Source organism: Sceloporus undulatus, chromosome 2 (assembly GCF_019175285.1).
Source record: "Sceloporus undulatus isolate JIND9_A2432 ecotype Alabama chromosome 2, SceUnd_v1.1, whole genome shotgun sequence".
Classification (NCBI taxonomy): Eukaryota; Metazoa; Chordata; class Lepidosauria; order Squamata; family Phrynosomatidae; genus Sceloporus; species Sceloporus undulatus.
In genome coordinates, this window is record NC_056523.1 from 217,466,637 (window position 1) to 217,484,773 (window position 18,137).

General features: G+C 41.3%; 1 protein-coding gene across 2 annotated transcripts in view; it reads right to left on the minus strand.

Moving 5' to 3' along the window:
- Positions 1-6,399: 6,399 nt before the first annotated feature.
- The window catches only part of FBXO10 (F-box protein 10), a 31,816-nt gene continuing 20,078 nt past the window's right edge, over positions 6,400-18,137 (minus strand). For both annotated transcript variants that reach the window (XM_042455154.1, XM_042455155.1), the window contains exons 6-9: positions 16,763-17,038; positions 13,330-13,640; positions 10,419-10,600; positions 6,400-9,007 (exon numbers count right to left, since the gene is read on the minus strand). In XM_042455154.1, coding sequence (XP_042311088.1) covers positions 8,830-9,007; positions 10,419-10,600; positions 13,330-13,640; positions 16,763-17,038 — 947 coding nt within the window. In that variant the 3' untranslated portion in view covers positions 6,400-8,829. The remainder of the gene's footprint in view (positions 9,008-10,418; positions 10,601-13,329; positions 13,641-16,762; positions 17,039-18,137) is intronic.

An 18,137-nucleotide genomic window follows, 5' to 3' on the forward strand; every position in this document is an offset into this window, starting at 1 on the left:
CCATAGCAAAACAATGTCCAATGCAGCAGAAGAGTGGCTATGAAATTAGTTCTTTATTGGCCACATGTTTTATTCTGAGATATTAGCCTTCTCTATCAGAGTAAACTCTGGTGCCACAACAAACTAACAGTTCCCAGAATTCCATAGCATTGAGCCATGGCAATTCAAGTGTTGTCAAACCGGATTTTTCTCAATGCGGATGCAACCTAGATCAAACGTCTGAAAACTGGTAAAGCAAAACTAAATTCTGTGGTTTATCAGCATGTGTGTAGGTGCATGCACGATGTTGTCTATACACACACTATACTATATATAATCATCCCCTTGTATGTGTGCTTCATCATGTGGAAGCACAACTAACTAGGTTATGAGGATTCCAGAGTGAAAATGAGAGGAGCTCTTTTACCTTTCATGATTGTGTAGATGCAAGTCAAGTAATAAGAAATACCTTCTGAAATTCGGTTTTTTGTGACTATTAAGGTACGGAGCACTCTCCAGTTTTTAGTTTGGCAACAATTAGTACAGAAGATTAAAATGGATAAAATTGAGCGGCAGTTTGGACTCAAGATTCATAATGTTATTGATCTATTAGGAGCTAGGAGTAGAGACATTTCTTTTTAAGAAGGTGTGATGCAGGAAGCAAATTCTCATTTATCAGATGATTTAGTTGTTACAGACTGCAAAATAAAGTGCGTGAGTCTCTTTGGAGTAGTGTTAAAATGATGCATGGTCCTAAGATGTCGGAGGTTGTCGAAACTCATTTAAGATGGAGGCAGCTTTGGTGAGACATTCGGGATTCTTAGGAATGCATGTATCTTTTAAAAGATACCGCCAAAGAGACCGAGCACTTTAATTGGCAGTCTGTAACATGCTAAGAGTCATTAAATTCTTGCATTCTCTGTTCTGAAAGACTCATAAGAGGCTAGCTCTGATTGCTTATTTTATCATAAAATACTCCCCCATAGCCAAGCTATAGAGGAACCATCTCCCTCACCATGGCTAAAAACTGAATTACATATGGTTGTAAACTGGAGGAATTTACTCAAATTTCTTTAATAGCAAAAATGCAGAATTTGTATTTTCACTAGCACAATTTCAATTGATATGGTGCAGAATGTCTACAGTTGGTGTTTATTCGTAGGGAGGGATTGGGGCGAGGTACACACACAACAATACAGTATACTTTTAGAGCATTTGTTTTCCTTACTCATCATTTTATGTTTTAGGATAATTAAATAATCAAATTTCCGCTTTCAAATGAAATTAAAGATATGCTGCCTATACCATTGCCTTGCTTTGCAATATTAACAAACTTTGAAACAGACCTGACAGTCTTACAGCGGGCGAATCTGAAAACTGCGAGATAGCAGGTGAGAGTAATTCCATGACTGTACTCAGTAATCTGTTTCCCTTATTCAATTGCAGTTAGAAAACCTAGTTTTATGTTGTTAACCTTACACACTGCAGAAATAACCCGGTTGTTGAGAACTGCTGTGAACTAACTGCCCTGGCCAAAGGCTAGGGAATTTGGGGAACTGGTGGTTCTGTGAGACATTGAGTCTTCCTCTGTCAGAGAGCTCTGTGCCACAATAAACTACAGTCCCCAGGATTCCCTAGCACTGAGCCAGGGAGTTGAAGTGGCCTCAAACTGGATTATTTCTCTCCAGTTGTTTTAGACCAATGACATTAGAGGGAGGTGAAGGTATTGGGATGGAGAGCAATTGAGCCTTGGAGGTCATATGTGCTACAGGCCCAAGATGTAAATGTAAGTAATGTGAGAAAGTAAGCCTATCAATCGGCTTATCTACTGTAATGTGAGGTAGAGTAGTTAATCTGTAGGCACAGATGTTTTGTTCAAAAGTGTGCAGTTGATATAATGGCCATAGCATATTAAATCACATCAAAATGCAGGCCTCTTTCCAAGGAGCTTATTAATCACTGGTATGATGTTGAGAAGAAAGCGATAAAAGAGGCAAAGCTAACCAGTGAGGAAGAGCAGACTGCTATGAGATGAATGTGAGCATAATTATCTGTGCCTGTAACAATGTTTTATTTTTTCATATCAGGATCTTGATATTGCCAAAGCGATGAGACTGAAGATTTCCAAAACCAAAAGGCCTCTTTGGACTCGATGAGCCACGCTAGCATTCTCTCTTTGCCTTACCTAAGTACAAGGTGTTCGGAGGACGTCGTAAACGCAGGATGAACTAGAGGACTACAATGGCTCCTTTCCAGATTTTTCTTCTGTGTTGCACCATTTTGTGAAGGAATGCATTGCTATTCTTGCCACCACTCAAGTTTTTCTTCTTCCAGATGATGTTGACTTTTTTTTTTTGTAAGTCAAAGATTTTCAGCCTAATTTCTTGTATAAAGGTGATAAACAAACTGGATAATTTCGTGCTGTTGCCGAGTGAGAAACTTTGCTTCTCTCCAGAGGTTGGGACTAACAACAGAGGTCTGCACTGGTATGTTGAGGACATCTGCAAAGGGGTATCATCAACATCAACTACAGATTTTACTGTCAATTGTTATCTGAGTGTCTAGTGTAGCTATGATGATGATCTCTTCCCTCACGTACAATTCTCATTAAAATACTTTTAAATGCAAGGTGTTATTCATATACAATGGCGTTAGTCAATCTTTGTTTAAACGTATGCACATTGCTTATATAGTTTCTAAGATAGCAGAAAGGCTACAAATTGAAAACATGTTTAAGTCAGGATGGTAAGAATTAATTATATAATAATAAATAATGTTTTATTATATAACCGCTTTTCCAAATTAGATCAAAGCATGTACAACAGGAAGTACAATAAAATCCAAAGTCAAAAAAAACATAACAGGCCGCTCTCCCCCTCAAGATGGTGGTTCAGAAGGAGGGCTCTTATCTTCAGGCCAGGCCTCTCTCCCCCCAAAGTGGTGGTCGGAAGGAGGACTCAGTCTTCAGCATTTACATTTGTATTGTTTCCCAAGGAGGTATCTTTTTCAAGCCATTAAGACTAAACGTTTATCCTAGTCATTGTGAGCTTGTCTCCCTATTTTCTGATGATAGCTATGGCTATTGTAAGGCTGTCTTAGGTGGTTGCACAAAATAGAAGCTGCACCCAAAATCTATCTACTTTTCACTTCGTGTGTGAGCAGAAATAAATGAGTGTATACTGTGGTTGAAGCTTGAGCATTATTGACATTATCTGGTTTTAGGTTTGATCAGTGCTTGGAAAGAGACTGCCAGTCTGAAGAACAGAACAATGGTCTAATCTAATTCAAGGAATTTCAATAAAGCCTGCTGCTTTGCTTTTTGCAACGACAGTAGGCCTTCAAACACCTCCCAATTTTTTTTAAAATTTGCCTTATGTTCCAACTACCAGGCCATTTTCTTTCCCTGTACCTTGCTTGATTTAATTATTTTGCTTCAGCTCCTCTTGTCTCTCCAACCCTCTTGACTTCACAGCTTACTACTACACAGACACAAGTATAATTTCAATTTTGTGAGTCTGTAATCACTGCAGCATTCCTATTATGTAAGGAAGGATTATGTGCAAGTAGTTTGAAATGTTAATGCACAGGTTTTCTTCTTCCCTCAGTGAGTAAATCAAGAGAGCTGCCCATTTCCAAGGGAGGACAAGGGAGACAGCATATACTACTCCACAGGCTACAAAAATCCTGTGATTAGTGAGGAATTATTCGATTTCCTGTTCACTGCGAAATCTATCACAGCATGAGCCAGGTTCAGGTAGCTCTGATGAGCCTAACCCTGGCATTTATACTACAAAATTGGAAACTGGTGTTTTTTTAAGTGACATTTCCCATCTTGCAATTCTACTCTCCCATCTTTTAAATGAGGGCGCACAGAAGAGTGTATCCCACACCTTCTTAAACAGATACAATGGCTACAAAAGTGAGAAAAGGAAAGGACAACTGACTTGATTTTGTTTCCATTGGGTTATCAGGTTTGACATACTAGAGAAGCAAACTGTCAGTTTTCCATCAGCAGTATTGCACTTATTAAATTATATTTGTGCATGTAATACGTTAACCACACAGTTCTGTATAGGAACATTGCTGCCTGAGAGAGGTTCAAACACCATCTGCAGACCCAACCATTGAGAAACAACAGTTTTAGTGGTCACCACAGCAGTCCCACTCTCCATGCTCTTAGGGATGGAGCAAATAGCTAGGGAAGAGGCTGAGATTCAAAATGTTAGTCTGAACTATAATTTTGGAGGGTGCTAGTTTGAGGATTCTGAGAAATTGTGGTCCAAAAAGGATGTGCTTTCTCAGGTCAAGACAGTGTTTTCATCTTCCACCCAATACCATTATTTGACCAGTGGCAAAGTAATATCTACAAATATCTTCCTCTTACTCCTTACTGAAAAGTATTCCTTTGCAGCTGCCTACCTGACCTAAAATATTCTGTATTCTGGGAAAAAAGGACAATTTACACAGAAATGTGTTGTGTTTTAAATATAAGCACTTTATTTTTTTGAAATAACAGGTTTTCCTTAATAAAACTTTACATGGAATGGTTTTAATATTCTTTTAAAAAAAAAAGAAAAGAAATGTGAACAGATTATAATACAGCCTAAAAAAGGGTTTCTAAAAATTCTCAGTGGCTTTCTGCAGGTTAAATATTAATGTGCTTTTCAATGGGATGTCTATGGCTCCTAATTCAGACTGGTGATATGGTGATCAAGTTTATTAAGTTGCATCCAGAATTTAGCTGTATGCAGCTGGGCTGCTTAAAAGTCTACAGCCTTCTCCCGCCCCCTTTCTCCTTGAGAGGGAACCTCCAACCAGTCCCCCAAAATACAACACAGATGCCCAGAAAACCTACTAAAGGAGATCCTCCCCCTCAAGTGCAGTGGAAGGCACCATTTTGCAAGTGGACGGTAGATCTGGACCCAGCTATTGAGAGGAAAGGAGAAGAAGTTTATCACAACTAACATACTGGTTTCTAAAAGAATAACAGCTCATTTAAAAATGGATTATGCAGATGGTATGAGTTAGTAACCTGGGGTTTGCAATTTTACATGGATTTACAAGGGAGCAGGCCCTACTACAAGACCAGTGTGATTTACTTTCACAGTAATAGTGCCTAATTGCACTGCCAGTTTATTGTGTCTTCTTGACTTGCAGCCGTGACTCAAGGGATGTGTTATTCTAAAGTAATTTCTTTTGATTTTAGTCGGGACATCTCTTAAACACATGGGTGCAGGATTGCAGCCACAGATGTACAAGGCGTTTTTGACAAAATAAACTGGGCTCAATTTATTGTGATGACATCACTTGTTCCAAGATAACTGTTTTTAATGCACATGTACAGAGGTGCTTCTGTCAACAGTGTGTATGTACATTTCCATAGAAAAGGTGGAAAATGACCAAAATAAGTATGTGGCAAATGTAGGTGCATGAATGTAAGACATAAGAAATAATGGCACCTTTTTGTTTTTAGAGGGCCCCCATTTTCCAATGTATGACCCCCCTCCACTTTTTAAAAATATGTTCACAAAGATCTGTCAGTCACTGGAGACCACTAAGGCTGGATAACAGGACTGATCTGGTATTAATGCAAGCCTTGTACATCACACAAGCACACTGCTGTGTCTACTATCATCTCTCAGATGACAGACTGCATGCACAAGTTTCACTTTGGCTTCCAAGTCTTCATATTTCACAAAGGCAGTCCCCATGTTGGGTCAACACGAGGCTTGGGAAAACTGTTAATGCAAACTCTGTGGCCATCAATGCCCAATGCCCTTGATTCTCCAAGGCCAGTAAACCTACGGCTAATGGTTTCCCTTTTATCCAGGATGGTGAGGAAACACCGGGAAAATCTGATTCAGGCAGCCTGTTTCTCCAGTGCCTTATCTCATGCCAGCCACCTTTGTGATCACAGCACACCAACAGGATTCCAGAGGACTCAGTGGTTTTTTGTAGTACAAAAAGTTTTCACTGAAATTTTGAACTGACACATTTCCCAACATTTGCTGGGGAAGGGATGCAGGCATTGGCGCATCAAGGGCAAAAACAGACCGCCATTTTGCACATGCCATCCGTGGCAGCTTCAGCAAAGCATTTTGACGCAGCATGCTCTAAAACCACCTGGAAGCTGACTTCATAGCTGCCGTGGCTGCCCATATGTGGGCCGGCTTCCAGGCGCTCTGGCAGTGCGTCGTTTTGCAGCTACAGTTGGCGAAATGCTGCCAGAGATCTGAAAGCCAGTTTCCATCCACAGCGGAGCAGAAGCCAGCACAAAAAGAAGGGGGATTTTGACTGCTTCTTTTTGGGCCAGTAAAAAGGCCGCAGCCTCAATGCTGGGCTTTCTCAGGGGCGGCTTCAAGCTGACTAAAATTTCCAAACTTATACATGGACTATATATATATATATATATATACACACCACCACACACACAGCACAGTATATTGATGGTCTTGGATAGAGATCAGGGAACATGTTGTGAAAAGAGACTGAGCTGGAGGCAAATTCCACCTTCTGCACCTAATCATGCATGAGTCTCTTCCCTGAATGTGTATCTTTTTATAACCATCAAATTCCAGAACACCTGAACCACAGCCTCCTGCACTGTTGCTCAGCAAAATTTGTGCTTTTCACAGCCTCACTCATCATGGCCAATAGTAATGAATTTTTGGAGTTGTAGTTCAAACCGGCTGGAGGGCCAAATGTTCTTCTTTTTATTAAAAATGCTGAAGCACTAACCCTAGCCCTACTCTGACTCGGTGGATATTTCTACCCAACTTCTACCCAGAGTTTCATTAAAGGCCACAAAAGATAAAACAATTTTTCAAGTCACAACTTTCTGGTTTTTTCCATTTACACCTGCAGCCAAAGTACCAACAGCTATCTTGTTGACATGATTGATTCTTGTTTAAATGAGACAACCAACCCATTACAGTGGACCCTTCCCTTATGTAGGGGATATGTTCTGGACGCCCCCCCCCCCCCCCCCAGAAAGTGTGTACACTCATGTTCCAGTGAAAATAATTGGGCATGAGCCTGCGGTGCATCGTGGTGCGTGTGCCACAAGCCCATGCACCACCAACCCCCCTGCGAACAACTTCTATGTAGGCTGGATATGCCTGCATATGACGTGGGTGCACTGTATATAGATCCAGATATTATTTTTAAAAAATACTGTTGCTACTAAAATGTCTCAAAAAATGGATGTTTAGATGATTTCAAATGCAAGGCAAACAAGCTGACTACTTTCTGACTCCATAAAACCATGTCAGATTCCGATCAGCCTGTCTGAAACTATTAACTATCTCTACAGGAGTTCCATTTTCTTGGCTCTTGTAAATTATTTTAAAAGCCAACATTGCCATGCTTTGACACCACTTGTCACTAACAGTTTCAGAGTATTCTGGCAAGAAACCTGTTTGCACTGTACAAGATACGCTATATTCTTCTGTGACAATTCACAGCTTGAAGAATCCCAGGTGTATCAGTCTGCTTTCCTGAAGAATCAAGACATTGTGATTTATGACTGAACTCTGGCTTGTGTCTACTTTAAAGTCTTTTGCCATGACTCAGGCAATCTATTACTAGAAACTGGCCTGCATTCTTAGTTTATAAGAGGGGGGGAAAAACACATCTAGAAGGAAGATTAATCTCAGCAATATCAGAGTTTCTACTAAGGAGACCAGTAATACATAAGGACACCTAACATTACTATGGCACTTGAATCAACTGGGGTTTTAAGCAAGTCAGTAAAAAGTTTAAAGATGGAATGCATACTAAGTATGTCACCGGTAATGACTCATCAGAAGGGACAAAAATCCTCTCTGATCATACCACTTACCTCTTTTTGTTCACCATCTATCTCTTCAGGTGCTTAGCATCTGATGACAACAAAAGGAAAATTGAGAAGGAAAGGCAAGGTTGTGTTTGAGGAGATTTCAACCTTTTATGTAGGAGAGCCTCCCTGCCGCCAACACCATAGGAGCAACTGTTTCCACTTTAAAGTGCATATGGGGAAAGTAGGTTTGGCAAGGCTGAGTGGAAACAAAATCCACTGTAACATCAGGAGCCATTACATCAATCACCTCCCTCAATGAACAACAAATTCTGAGCAACCAAGACAACTAAAGGAAAGAGCAAAGGGAGGTCTGTAATCAGAATAAAGACTGGCCAAATGGCTGTTGGGGTCACAAAGGCACCACCTCCCTTCATATTAATATGACTCCAGAGATAAGCGACAGTTGAGCAAGATGGAAGGGGCCAAAGAGGCAAGGATGATGTGGAACATAGCATGGGTAGCAAAGCTGGTGTGTTTGTCTGCTCTGTGTTTTCTCTGGATGTTGCATGAGATCTCTAAGTATCAGTAGTTTTGCATTCTGTTTAACTGCTATTCTGGTGTGTTTTGTGGAGAAAAATAGGTAGTTTGGCATTTGGGACTCAGATTCCACCTCTGCCTTGCACTTAGCTTCTTGGCCAAGGCACCTCCTCTGAAACAGGTGCTGGAACAGAAAGCTGTGGGTTCAAAAGAGATATTTTGTATTTTAGGACCACCTCTTCCTTGTTGTTAAGTTCTTGGGCAAGTTACTTTTTCTTTTAGCCTCCTTGGTTTGTTGCCTGGAAATAGGAGTGTTTGGACTACTCCACTCATGAAAGCTATTTTGGGAATAGACAAGAATATGCATGGCTGCCACTTTATCTTGAGATTCCAAATATGCCCATCAGCTCTCCAAAGATGGGAACCATTGTACTAGGAAATCAAATAAAAAACATCCCCTTTTCTCCAAGAGGGGTAAGAAAGTTACTATATATGTCTCTTGAGTTAGAAAAGAGGCCGTGTGAAATGCGCAAGTATCACAGAATTGTGCAAAAGATGCTACCATTGTTATGGCAACCCCCATCCACTCTGGCAGCTATCCTAGCTGTCATGTTTGAGCCTTTCTGACTGTTTCCAGAAGTCGACATGCCACGGGAAGACCCTTCAATGTGAGGTCTTGCTGGAGGGTTCTCCAGGGTCCAGGCAACATCAGACCTGGAAGAAAAAAATATTTATACATTCACTGAAGCTCCAGCTTCTTAAGATGATCCAGGAAACATAGAATCAGAAATAAATTACCAGAAATATCTGCAGTCATTATATAGCTACCAGTTGAGCAGATTTACTGACGATTTAGTCTTTCCATTTCATCTCTAATGAATTCCACACAGTGTACATGGCTCCCCTCTTCTCCATTTTATCCTCACAACAGAGCTGTAAGGCTGAGAGGTTGCTTAGTGAGTTGGACAGATGAGTGGGGAACCTGGACCTTTCAAGTTCCAACCTGAACTTCTTTCCTCTGAATGACACTGACTCTCTCACATTACCTTGGCAAACCAGAAGTCTGCAGAACCAAGTGAATAGGAAGTACTTTGCAAAATCTGAATCAGCCTCTGCAAGAGAGGAATGAGCTTCTTCCATTTGACTTTCTTACAGGACCAGAAGAAGACTGCCAGCCTTCTGGTATACAGTCGGTCTTCCATATCCACGGATTCAAAATAAGGGATACCATTTTACTATGCCTTTTGTATTTAATGGGGCACCCACAGATTTTTGTATCCACAGTTGTCCTAGAACCAAACCCCAGTGGATACCAAGGGCCTACTGTATACAGCTCAGGAAGCTGTATTGAATCCTGAAAATGTCATTGACTGCCAGTCCTAAGAACTAACAACTGTCTGTTTTTTAATAAGGTTGCTGTCTCCTTAGGTTCCTTCTGTAAGGAGCTAAAAACAACAGCAGCAGCAGCAAAAAAGAAGCAAGGTCCACATGCCTCTGTACCTCCTCTGTAATCTACCTGTGGTCAAGCTGATAGCAAATACCTAGTGGCATTGGCCCCTACATTCATTTGATCAAGGTTGTAATGAAAAACACTATCCATTTTTACAAATAATTTTATAAGTTTACTGGCAATGCCGACATACACAAATAAAGAAAAAACAAAAAGATACACCACTATATGACAAAAGAGATGCTAATCAAAAGAAATAACCATTTTTTCTTTTGTTAGTTTTCACAATTATGTCCCTAAATATTTCAAAAATGGTTTGTTAATTCCTTCTTTTTGCACTACTTGTGTCTCTGTTCTGCCTTCTCCATTTCTACTCTAATCTCAGTTTTTATTCTAGCTCTGCTTCAACTCAGCTTCAACTTCAAGCTCCCATATCAACCAACCAACCATCCAACCAACCAATTTCAACCCCATTCCTAGGTCTGGCTCATTTATATACTGAATTTTACTTTCATTCTCTATTCTCTATGCACCTCTTCTGTTTCTGATTAAATTTAACCACTGAACATTAATCCTATATATATTAATACTAAAGAATATGTAGAGCGTGTCCCTCAGATGGATGTACCTCCAACTTTCCATTCACTGATGGCACCAAGGAGCCAATAGGCTTACCTTTTCTTGAATGCAAGGAGCTTGTTGTTCTGAAGGACACAGCCTTCAGTGCTGGACACCTGCTGTAAGATGGTCTTTTTGGATTTCCCTTGAAAAATCAAATTGTCTTGCACCAAGGCCTTGGTTTGGTCAAGCATCTCAATCCCATAACTTCGAAAGGAGTGGATTCTGTTCTTGGTGACCTGGAAAGGAAGAGCAAAGGGTCAAGCAATCAAGCATCCATCAGTCTAGTAGTCAAGTACCCACAGTGGCCATCCCAGCATACAGTAAATGAATGACTCTGACATACAGTGGGCCCTTAGTATCCACTGGGGTTTGGTTCCAGAACATCCTGTGCATACCAAATCCATGAATGCTGAAGTCACATTATGTACAATGGTGTCGTAAAATGGTGTATAAAATATAGCAAAATCAAAGTTTGCTTTTTGGAATTTGTTGGAAATATTTTCAAGCTGTAGTTGGTTGAATCTGTGGATAAAAAAATCTGTGGATATGGAGGGCTGACTATAGGTATGCAGGAGAATGTAAATGAAAAAGAAAACAACATTTTAAAACTAATTATCCAATTATCTCAGGGGGCTGTGAACCTCTAGACTAGTGGTTCTCAACCTCTGGTTCTTTGGATCTTTCGGACTTCAACTCTCAGAGTTACTAACCATCAGCCATGCTGGCTGGGACTTCCAGGAGTTGCAGTCCAAACACTTGGAGGACCAATGTTTGACAACCATTCTTTTAGGCATACACAACATACATACCTAATTAAGACAAAACAGAGAAAAGCAGCCTTTGTTAACATGGCAGTGGGACTACAACTCATATCATCCTCAGCCATGAATTTCAGTCCAGCATAACTAGATAGCAGCAGATTGGAGAAGACTAATCTAGAGGAAGCAGAAATAAGACTACAACTGTGTAAGTGCCAGCTAATGTTGTTGAGAGCAGTTGAAACACAAAATGTTGAGCTATGAAAACTGAAATGAGAGGGGCAGAGGGGGTTCCTCACTCATGTCTCTGATAGCTGATAGTAAGTATCTGAGGCTGCGGAGGAAAGGATATCTATTCCATTCCCCTTCGTGTGCCGGTCAGCCGCACCCTCACATAAAATGCAAAATGTTCATGTTTGAGGCTGGTAGCAGCCCTCTACCACTGTAAAGCTTAGCAGAAGAAAGCAAATGTTTCCTTTATCTCATCCTCACCCCTAAACAGGCTTGAACGTCACTGCGTAGCCTGCAGCTTCATGCCTGGAACTCTAAATAGGAGCTCCAGGCATGGTAAGTAGCTGCTGTGAGTGTAAAGCAGATTCTTGTGTCCAACCTCTACAACAACTATGTGGCAATACCAAACTGGCAAGTGTAGAAAGAGTGCCTGAAAAATGTGAAAATATTTACTGGAGAACAATAAGAAAACAAAGAGATTCAGAATACATCCCTCTTGTGTGTATAATAAACAATACAGTGGGTCCTTGGAATCCAGAGGCTTGGTACCAGGAACCCGCCGTGGATATCAAAATCCATGAATTTTTAAAGTCCCACTAAATACAATAGCATAGTTAATGGTGACCCTTATATAAAATGGCAACATCAAAGTTTGCTATTTGGAATTCATACTTTTTTAAATATTTGCAAGCCTATAGAAATTTGGATCTGTGGATAAAGAATATGTATATAGAGAGGTCTAACTGTATGATAAATCTATTAAATATTTTGTTGTTGAAATTTTAAAAATACACATCCAAACTCAAAAACAGCAGCATGAATGAAGGTCCATAAGGCATAAATCAATAACTGAAATGCTGAAGGCTGGAAAAGTTACTTTTTAGGATGACAGCTCTCAGGATTCATCAGTCGGCATGGCCACCAGTTGTGCTGGCTGCAGCAATTTGGATGTTGTAGTATCCAAAAGTAACACTTCCAACCTCTGTATTCCTATCAAAACTGCTTAATCCCTTTGTCTGGTTTGTGGCTGGTTGTGCACTGGGATCATAATGGCAGCAAAAATAAACATTGACTTTCTCCCTACAATAAGCAGAGCTCCTGGGGACGTTGAGGACTGCTGACTTGCTCTAGGATTTCTCTTGGGGTAGGTAATGGATCCCTGACAGAATGCAAATCGGAAAAAGAAGCAGCAGCTGCAATAACAACAAGGAGGCTTCTCATCAATGACACGTTTGGATGAAGGCTTTAACTACAAACATAGATAATATGCAAACAGATAAAAAGCCAGGGTAGAATTAGAGGACAAAGTATTGAATCAGTGCAGCCTTTCTCAACCTGTTTGCCATGAAGGAGCCTTTGAAATATTGTTCAGATCTCAGGAAACCCCTGCATAAAAAGGTTATGTTGTTTTTATTGTGTGCTTATCAAAACTGCTTTTGGTAAAAAGCAAAGCTACCTAAGGCAGAGCTATCATGGGGTTTTCTTGGCAAGATTTGTTCAGAGATTTGCATTGCCTTCCCCTAAGGCTAAGAGCATGCGACATGCCCACCGTCACCCAGTGGATTTCATGGCCAAGCTGGGAATCAAACCCTGGTTTCCAGAGTTGTAGTCCAACACTCAAACCACTATGCTACACTTGTTCTCATATTTTTTTTCAATCATGACCTCTCACAGAAACCGAAACAATTTATCGTGGAACCCTAGCTGAGAAACCTTGCATTAGAAACATAAAATCCCCAACCTGTCATGAGATATCAATGGGTGATTTTGCACCAGTCAAGCTAATCTCATAAGCAGCAGGGAGAATTAATTACATGTATGCAATCAATTTGGAGGAAGGGATGAGTACCCAGTTTGTTGTGGGCAATTGGCTTACATATTGTAAACCGCTTAGAGAGTGCTGAGTTCACTATTAAAGTGTATAGAAATGTAAATGCTAAATCACAAGAAACATGTTTGTTCCTTCCAGCACATACCTTCATGTCAGCTGATTGGCACAACTTGAGGCCACACCCCTGGTTTCCCAGGATGTCATTCTCTGTGATGACCCCATCACCCTTGGAGGTGACTCCATGGCTGCTGTTGTCATAAATGCCATTGCCACGGAGTTCCACCCTGCACTCTGGTTCGACAAGGACACCACCGAGGCTGTTGCAAGAGATGCTGTTGTTTGCTATCCGTGTGAGCTGAGAGCTCTGAAACACAGCCACGCCACAGTCGTAGTTTGCATGGATGGCATTTCCAATTATGTTCAGGGCCTCACTGCTCTTGACATACAAACCAGCAGCTATGAAAAAAAATGGAAAATGTACTGGAATCAGTACACTGTATCAGCAAAAATTAGGGCAAGACAATAATCCAGAAATATAACTACAGCAACTCTGTATACGACAGGAAAGTCAAAAGATGCTCCATAATTATGATGCTCAACAATTAGCACCTGCATTAAAAATAGGCTATTGTCCCTGATGAGAGTCAGGGTGGCATAGTGATTTGACTCTGCAGACCAATTCCCACCAAAGCCGTAAAACCCACGGGATGACCATGGGCAAGTCACATGCTTTCAGCCTCAGGGGAAGTCAATGGCAACCTTCTCTGAACAAATCTTGCTAAGAATAGCATGAGAGGCACTCAACACACACAAGTTCATCCCTGATAAACTTATCTATGCAGATATGTGGAGATTTGCAAAATGTTTTTTTTTTTAATTACAGCTCCAAGGAATCCTCCAGCCAATTTGGCCATGGGGGATTCTGGGAGCTGTAGTTTAAAAACAAGGTAACATTTCAAAGCTCTGCAAGTAGGATACTGTTAGTAACCATGGCCCAAATATACCAATTGGCTTCAATATGAGCACACTCAGGCAACAATTGTTGCTCAGCATTAACTGAGAGCTACAAGAGATGGCAGATGGGTACCAAATAGCACTGTTACATGGGAGCAGCAGGTGAGCATGGCACGGATACCACAGTACAGAACCATGACCACAGCCATCCCAAGCTTGTTTCATCACCTGCCACTGCTGAGTGCTCTTGGATGCTCCCTGGGATCTGGCTGTGGCATCTGCCCCAGAGATTAAATTTGGCTGGCCTGCCTTTGCTGTCAATCATGGCAGATTCCAGAAACCTCACAGGCACATTATTCCCCACCGCAAGCAGTTTCTCATCGGTTACTGCCAAGCAGTGTGCTTTGCTTTCCAAGCACAACTTGCGACTGCTAGGCTGCTGTCCTCCATAGCAAACCTCATTGCCAACTTTATCTCAGGTGGAAGACATGGTGAGGACATCAACATCTTCCAATGGCATCTTCCCCGTTTCTAAATATAGTCAATATGATTACAGTTTTCTTAGATTTTCAGTATCCAGCTTGGACCTGAAACTGGTACAAGAGGCAGTAAATAAAGCCTCATTGGGGAGCCTGAAATGTGGCACTAGGGCCACATTCAGCCCCCAAGCCTTTCTTCATGTTTCCAGACTGCCCCTTCCTTGGCTAAATAAATAAATAAATGTGATCTGCTTCTCTGGAAAGCTTCCAGTAATTCCTTTTTAAACTGGTTGCAGGGACCCCTGCATGCTGTAACATTTAAAAAACATATTTTTCAAAACCACACTTTTCTATAGTCTAAGTCACATCCTCTCATCCTCAGGGAAAGGCAAACTTCTTCTGAACAAAAAGAAAACCCTGTAACAGGGTCACCTTAGGGCTGCCGTAAGTCAGAAATGACTTGAAGACACACAAGAAGGAAATGCAGCCTCGCCTAGAGGGCTTCTGTGGCAGAAAACAGGTCTTGCATTTGTCAAAATTAATTGATCCTGCATTAGATATTGAGAATGTATGTGCACATGCATATTCATCCATCCATACAGGCATCAAGTGAGTGGAGTAACTCACAATTCTTACAGGAATTAAGGCATCTCTCTGCATTACAGTGTTATATAGATTTATTAAATTTTGGAGGGTGTGTGGACCTCATGCTGACCTCAAACTGATCTCCTAGGGGAACTGCCATTTCTCTGATGAGAGAAGGTTGGGTAGATAGCTTGCAAAAGAGGGGGCAGGAGCCCTAGAGATAATACACTGGAAAATCCCCACAGGAAGTTTGGGAGTTGCTAATGGGAAAGCCATCACCTCCAAAACCAACATAATCTGACTGTTTATTTTCAGCCTCCCATATATCTGTCTTCCCCAATTGTGTCAAGACCCAACAGCACTGACTAGGCTATTCTTCACTTTGGCTTAATAAAGCCCAGGTCCTTACACCCTTGTCCCGGCTCTGGCCAAACCATTAAGCTCATCGCTAGAGACTAGATTTCACCTGTAAAAAACTTTATATTTGTCCACTCAGGTGTGCTATTACCAGAATACAGCCCAGTTCACGCCAGATTGGACTCTGATTTTAGTTCCCTTCACCATTTTCCCAACGTTCCAGCGGCCGTGTCTCTTCCATCTTCCACATCTGCATTGTACTCCCGGATAAGCCTTCAAGAGTAAGGATCTCCTGTGGTTTTGCCTCTCAACTCTCTCCCGAATTTTCCTCCTCTGCTTTCATTGAGCATCGATTGTGTATGTGTGTGTGTGTTTGTGTCCTTTGCTGTGTGTGTTTGTTTCCCTTTTTAATAAATATCTGGACCTTAATTGGAGCAGTTTGTCTACACGTCATCTCTTAAAGGGATTGTTTAGCCCTCTGGTATACAGTAAGGGACAACATCTCGCGATGGCCTCCCTCTCGGCAATTGAAGGTAAATTAAGAAATTCCCCTAATTAGAGACTTCCTAGCAACAGCATCCAGGGGCCAGCTCACACTGCACCAGTGCTTTTCATAACCCTTGCACTTCCATTTGCTTTGGACTTCATTTCCCAGACATCCCAGCCAGTATGCCAAATGCTCAGGAGTTCTGGGAGTTGAAATCCAAAGCATGAGGAGGAGCAAACCTTGAGAACCACTTAACTGCTATGGTCCCACTTTAACTTACATGTCAATATTTTATGGACTCCTGGGTTTTGTAGTTTAGGGAGGCACTAGAGCTCTCTAAATTGCAAATCCCAAGATTCAGGATGGAGCCATGGTGGTTTAAATGGAATCATAGTGCTCTACAGTGGCACTTAGATACCCATGGATGCTCAAGTCCCATTATATACATAGTATATAATATGTCACAGTAAAATGTCAAAATCAATGTTTGCTTATTGGAATTTATATTTTTTATATTTATATATTTTTTAAATATTTTCAAGCCGTGGATGGCTGAATCCATGGATAAAAAATCCATAGGTATGAAGGGCCAACAGTAATTGTGTAGTGTGAAAGATCCCTCTATAGAAACTCCACACACGGATTTTTCCAGATTCTTTGCAGCCACCTTGGCCCTTTCTGCAGACAAGACAGACTACATAGTTTTGCACACTCACCCCCATTGTGGTTGATGTTGTTCGACTCCACAAGAGCCACACTGATGGGCCGCCGGGAAGTCAAGCGTTCATCCTCACTTTCAAGGTCATTCTCCCAGTTGGCAGCTTCTCCCTCATCATTGAAATTCTCATTGCCCCCTTGGTTAGCAAGGTAGTCATTGGCATCATCCTTGCGACAAAACACTGCAATCCCATAGATGCTGTTATGCCCAATTTGGTTGTTTGTGATGTGAGGGAGGCTGGAGGACATTACCCAGACACCACAGCCCTTGTTACCTATGGCCAAAGAAGAAAACCATACAAGCTGATTACTCTTCATATGATTACATTATCTATGAGACATTCATATACATGTGCTATTTTCCTCATCTCAGTCACAGCTGCACACTTACTTTGTTGTTGTTAACTGTCATCAAGTTGACTTCAACGTACAGCATGTGAGAATTGCATATTCTAATCAGACCTTAACAACAACTATTGTAAGAACAAAAATTTATTATAAGGAAAGTAGAAATACACTGGATCACGTCTTTGCTGAATCTGGAGAACTCCAGATAGAGACAGCACTTTAAAATCCCCCAGACTTTCTCCAAAGGCACTTTCTTCTGATCAGCTTTGATGTAGAATTCCTCCCTTTGTGCTGAAGGGGGGAAGAAGGGGGGGAGTAGCCATTTGGTTCCTAGTTCCTTTGACTAGGAGAGATCTAAGAATGTATGCATCTATAGTATCTGTTACCCATCCAGCCCTCATAAAACTGCCTGTCTGCGATATGTGACCATCCGGCCCATTCCCCATGGTGGCAGTTCTCCTTCCCAAAAATGCCTATCTATCTATATCTCTACTCCCTCTCTATATATGCTTATCTATCTCTAACCCTATTTGTGTGTGAGAGCCTATTCACTGGTCCCCATTCTGCAGTTTATCTATCTATCCATCAATCTATCTCTACAAGGTCTATCTATCTATCTATCTATCTATCTATCTATCTCTACAAACCTCATGGCAGAATACACCCTGAATGACTGCCTGAAGGTGGATTCTGACACCGCAACCCCATGAATGAGAGACCTCCAGGATATCCTAGGCAAGACCTCCAAGCTACCTTAGGTTTTTCTTAGGCAAGGAACACTCAGAAGTGGGTTTTAGCAGTACCTTCCTCTGAGATATGGCCTACAAGTTGGCATTCATTGGTCTCCCATCCAAGTACTATCCAGGGCTGACCATGTTTATTTTCCAAGATCAAATAGGATCTGGTGCCTTTAAGGTGATTGGGCCACTTCATCTACTAGAAGATAAAGCCACGAGGATACCATGATTATTCCAACAAGTTATTATCTAAGACAGATATTCTAGGTCCAATGCTTGCTGGGGACAA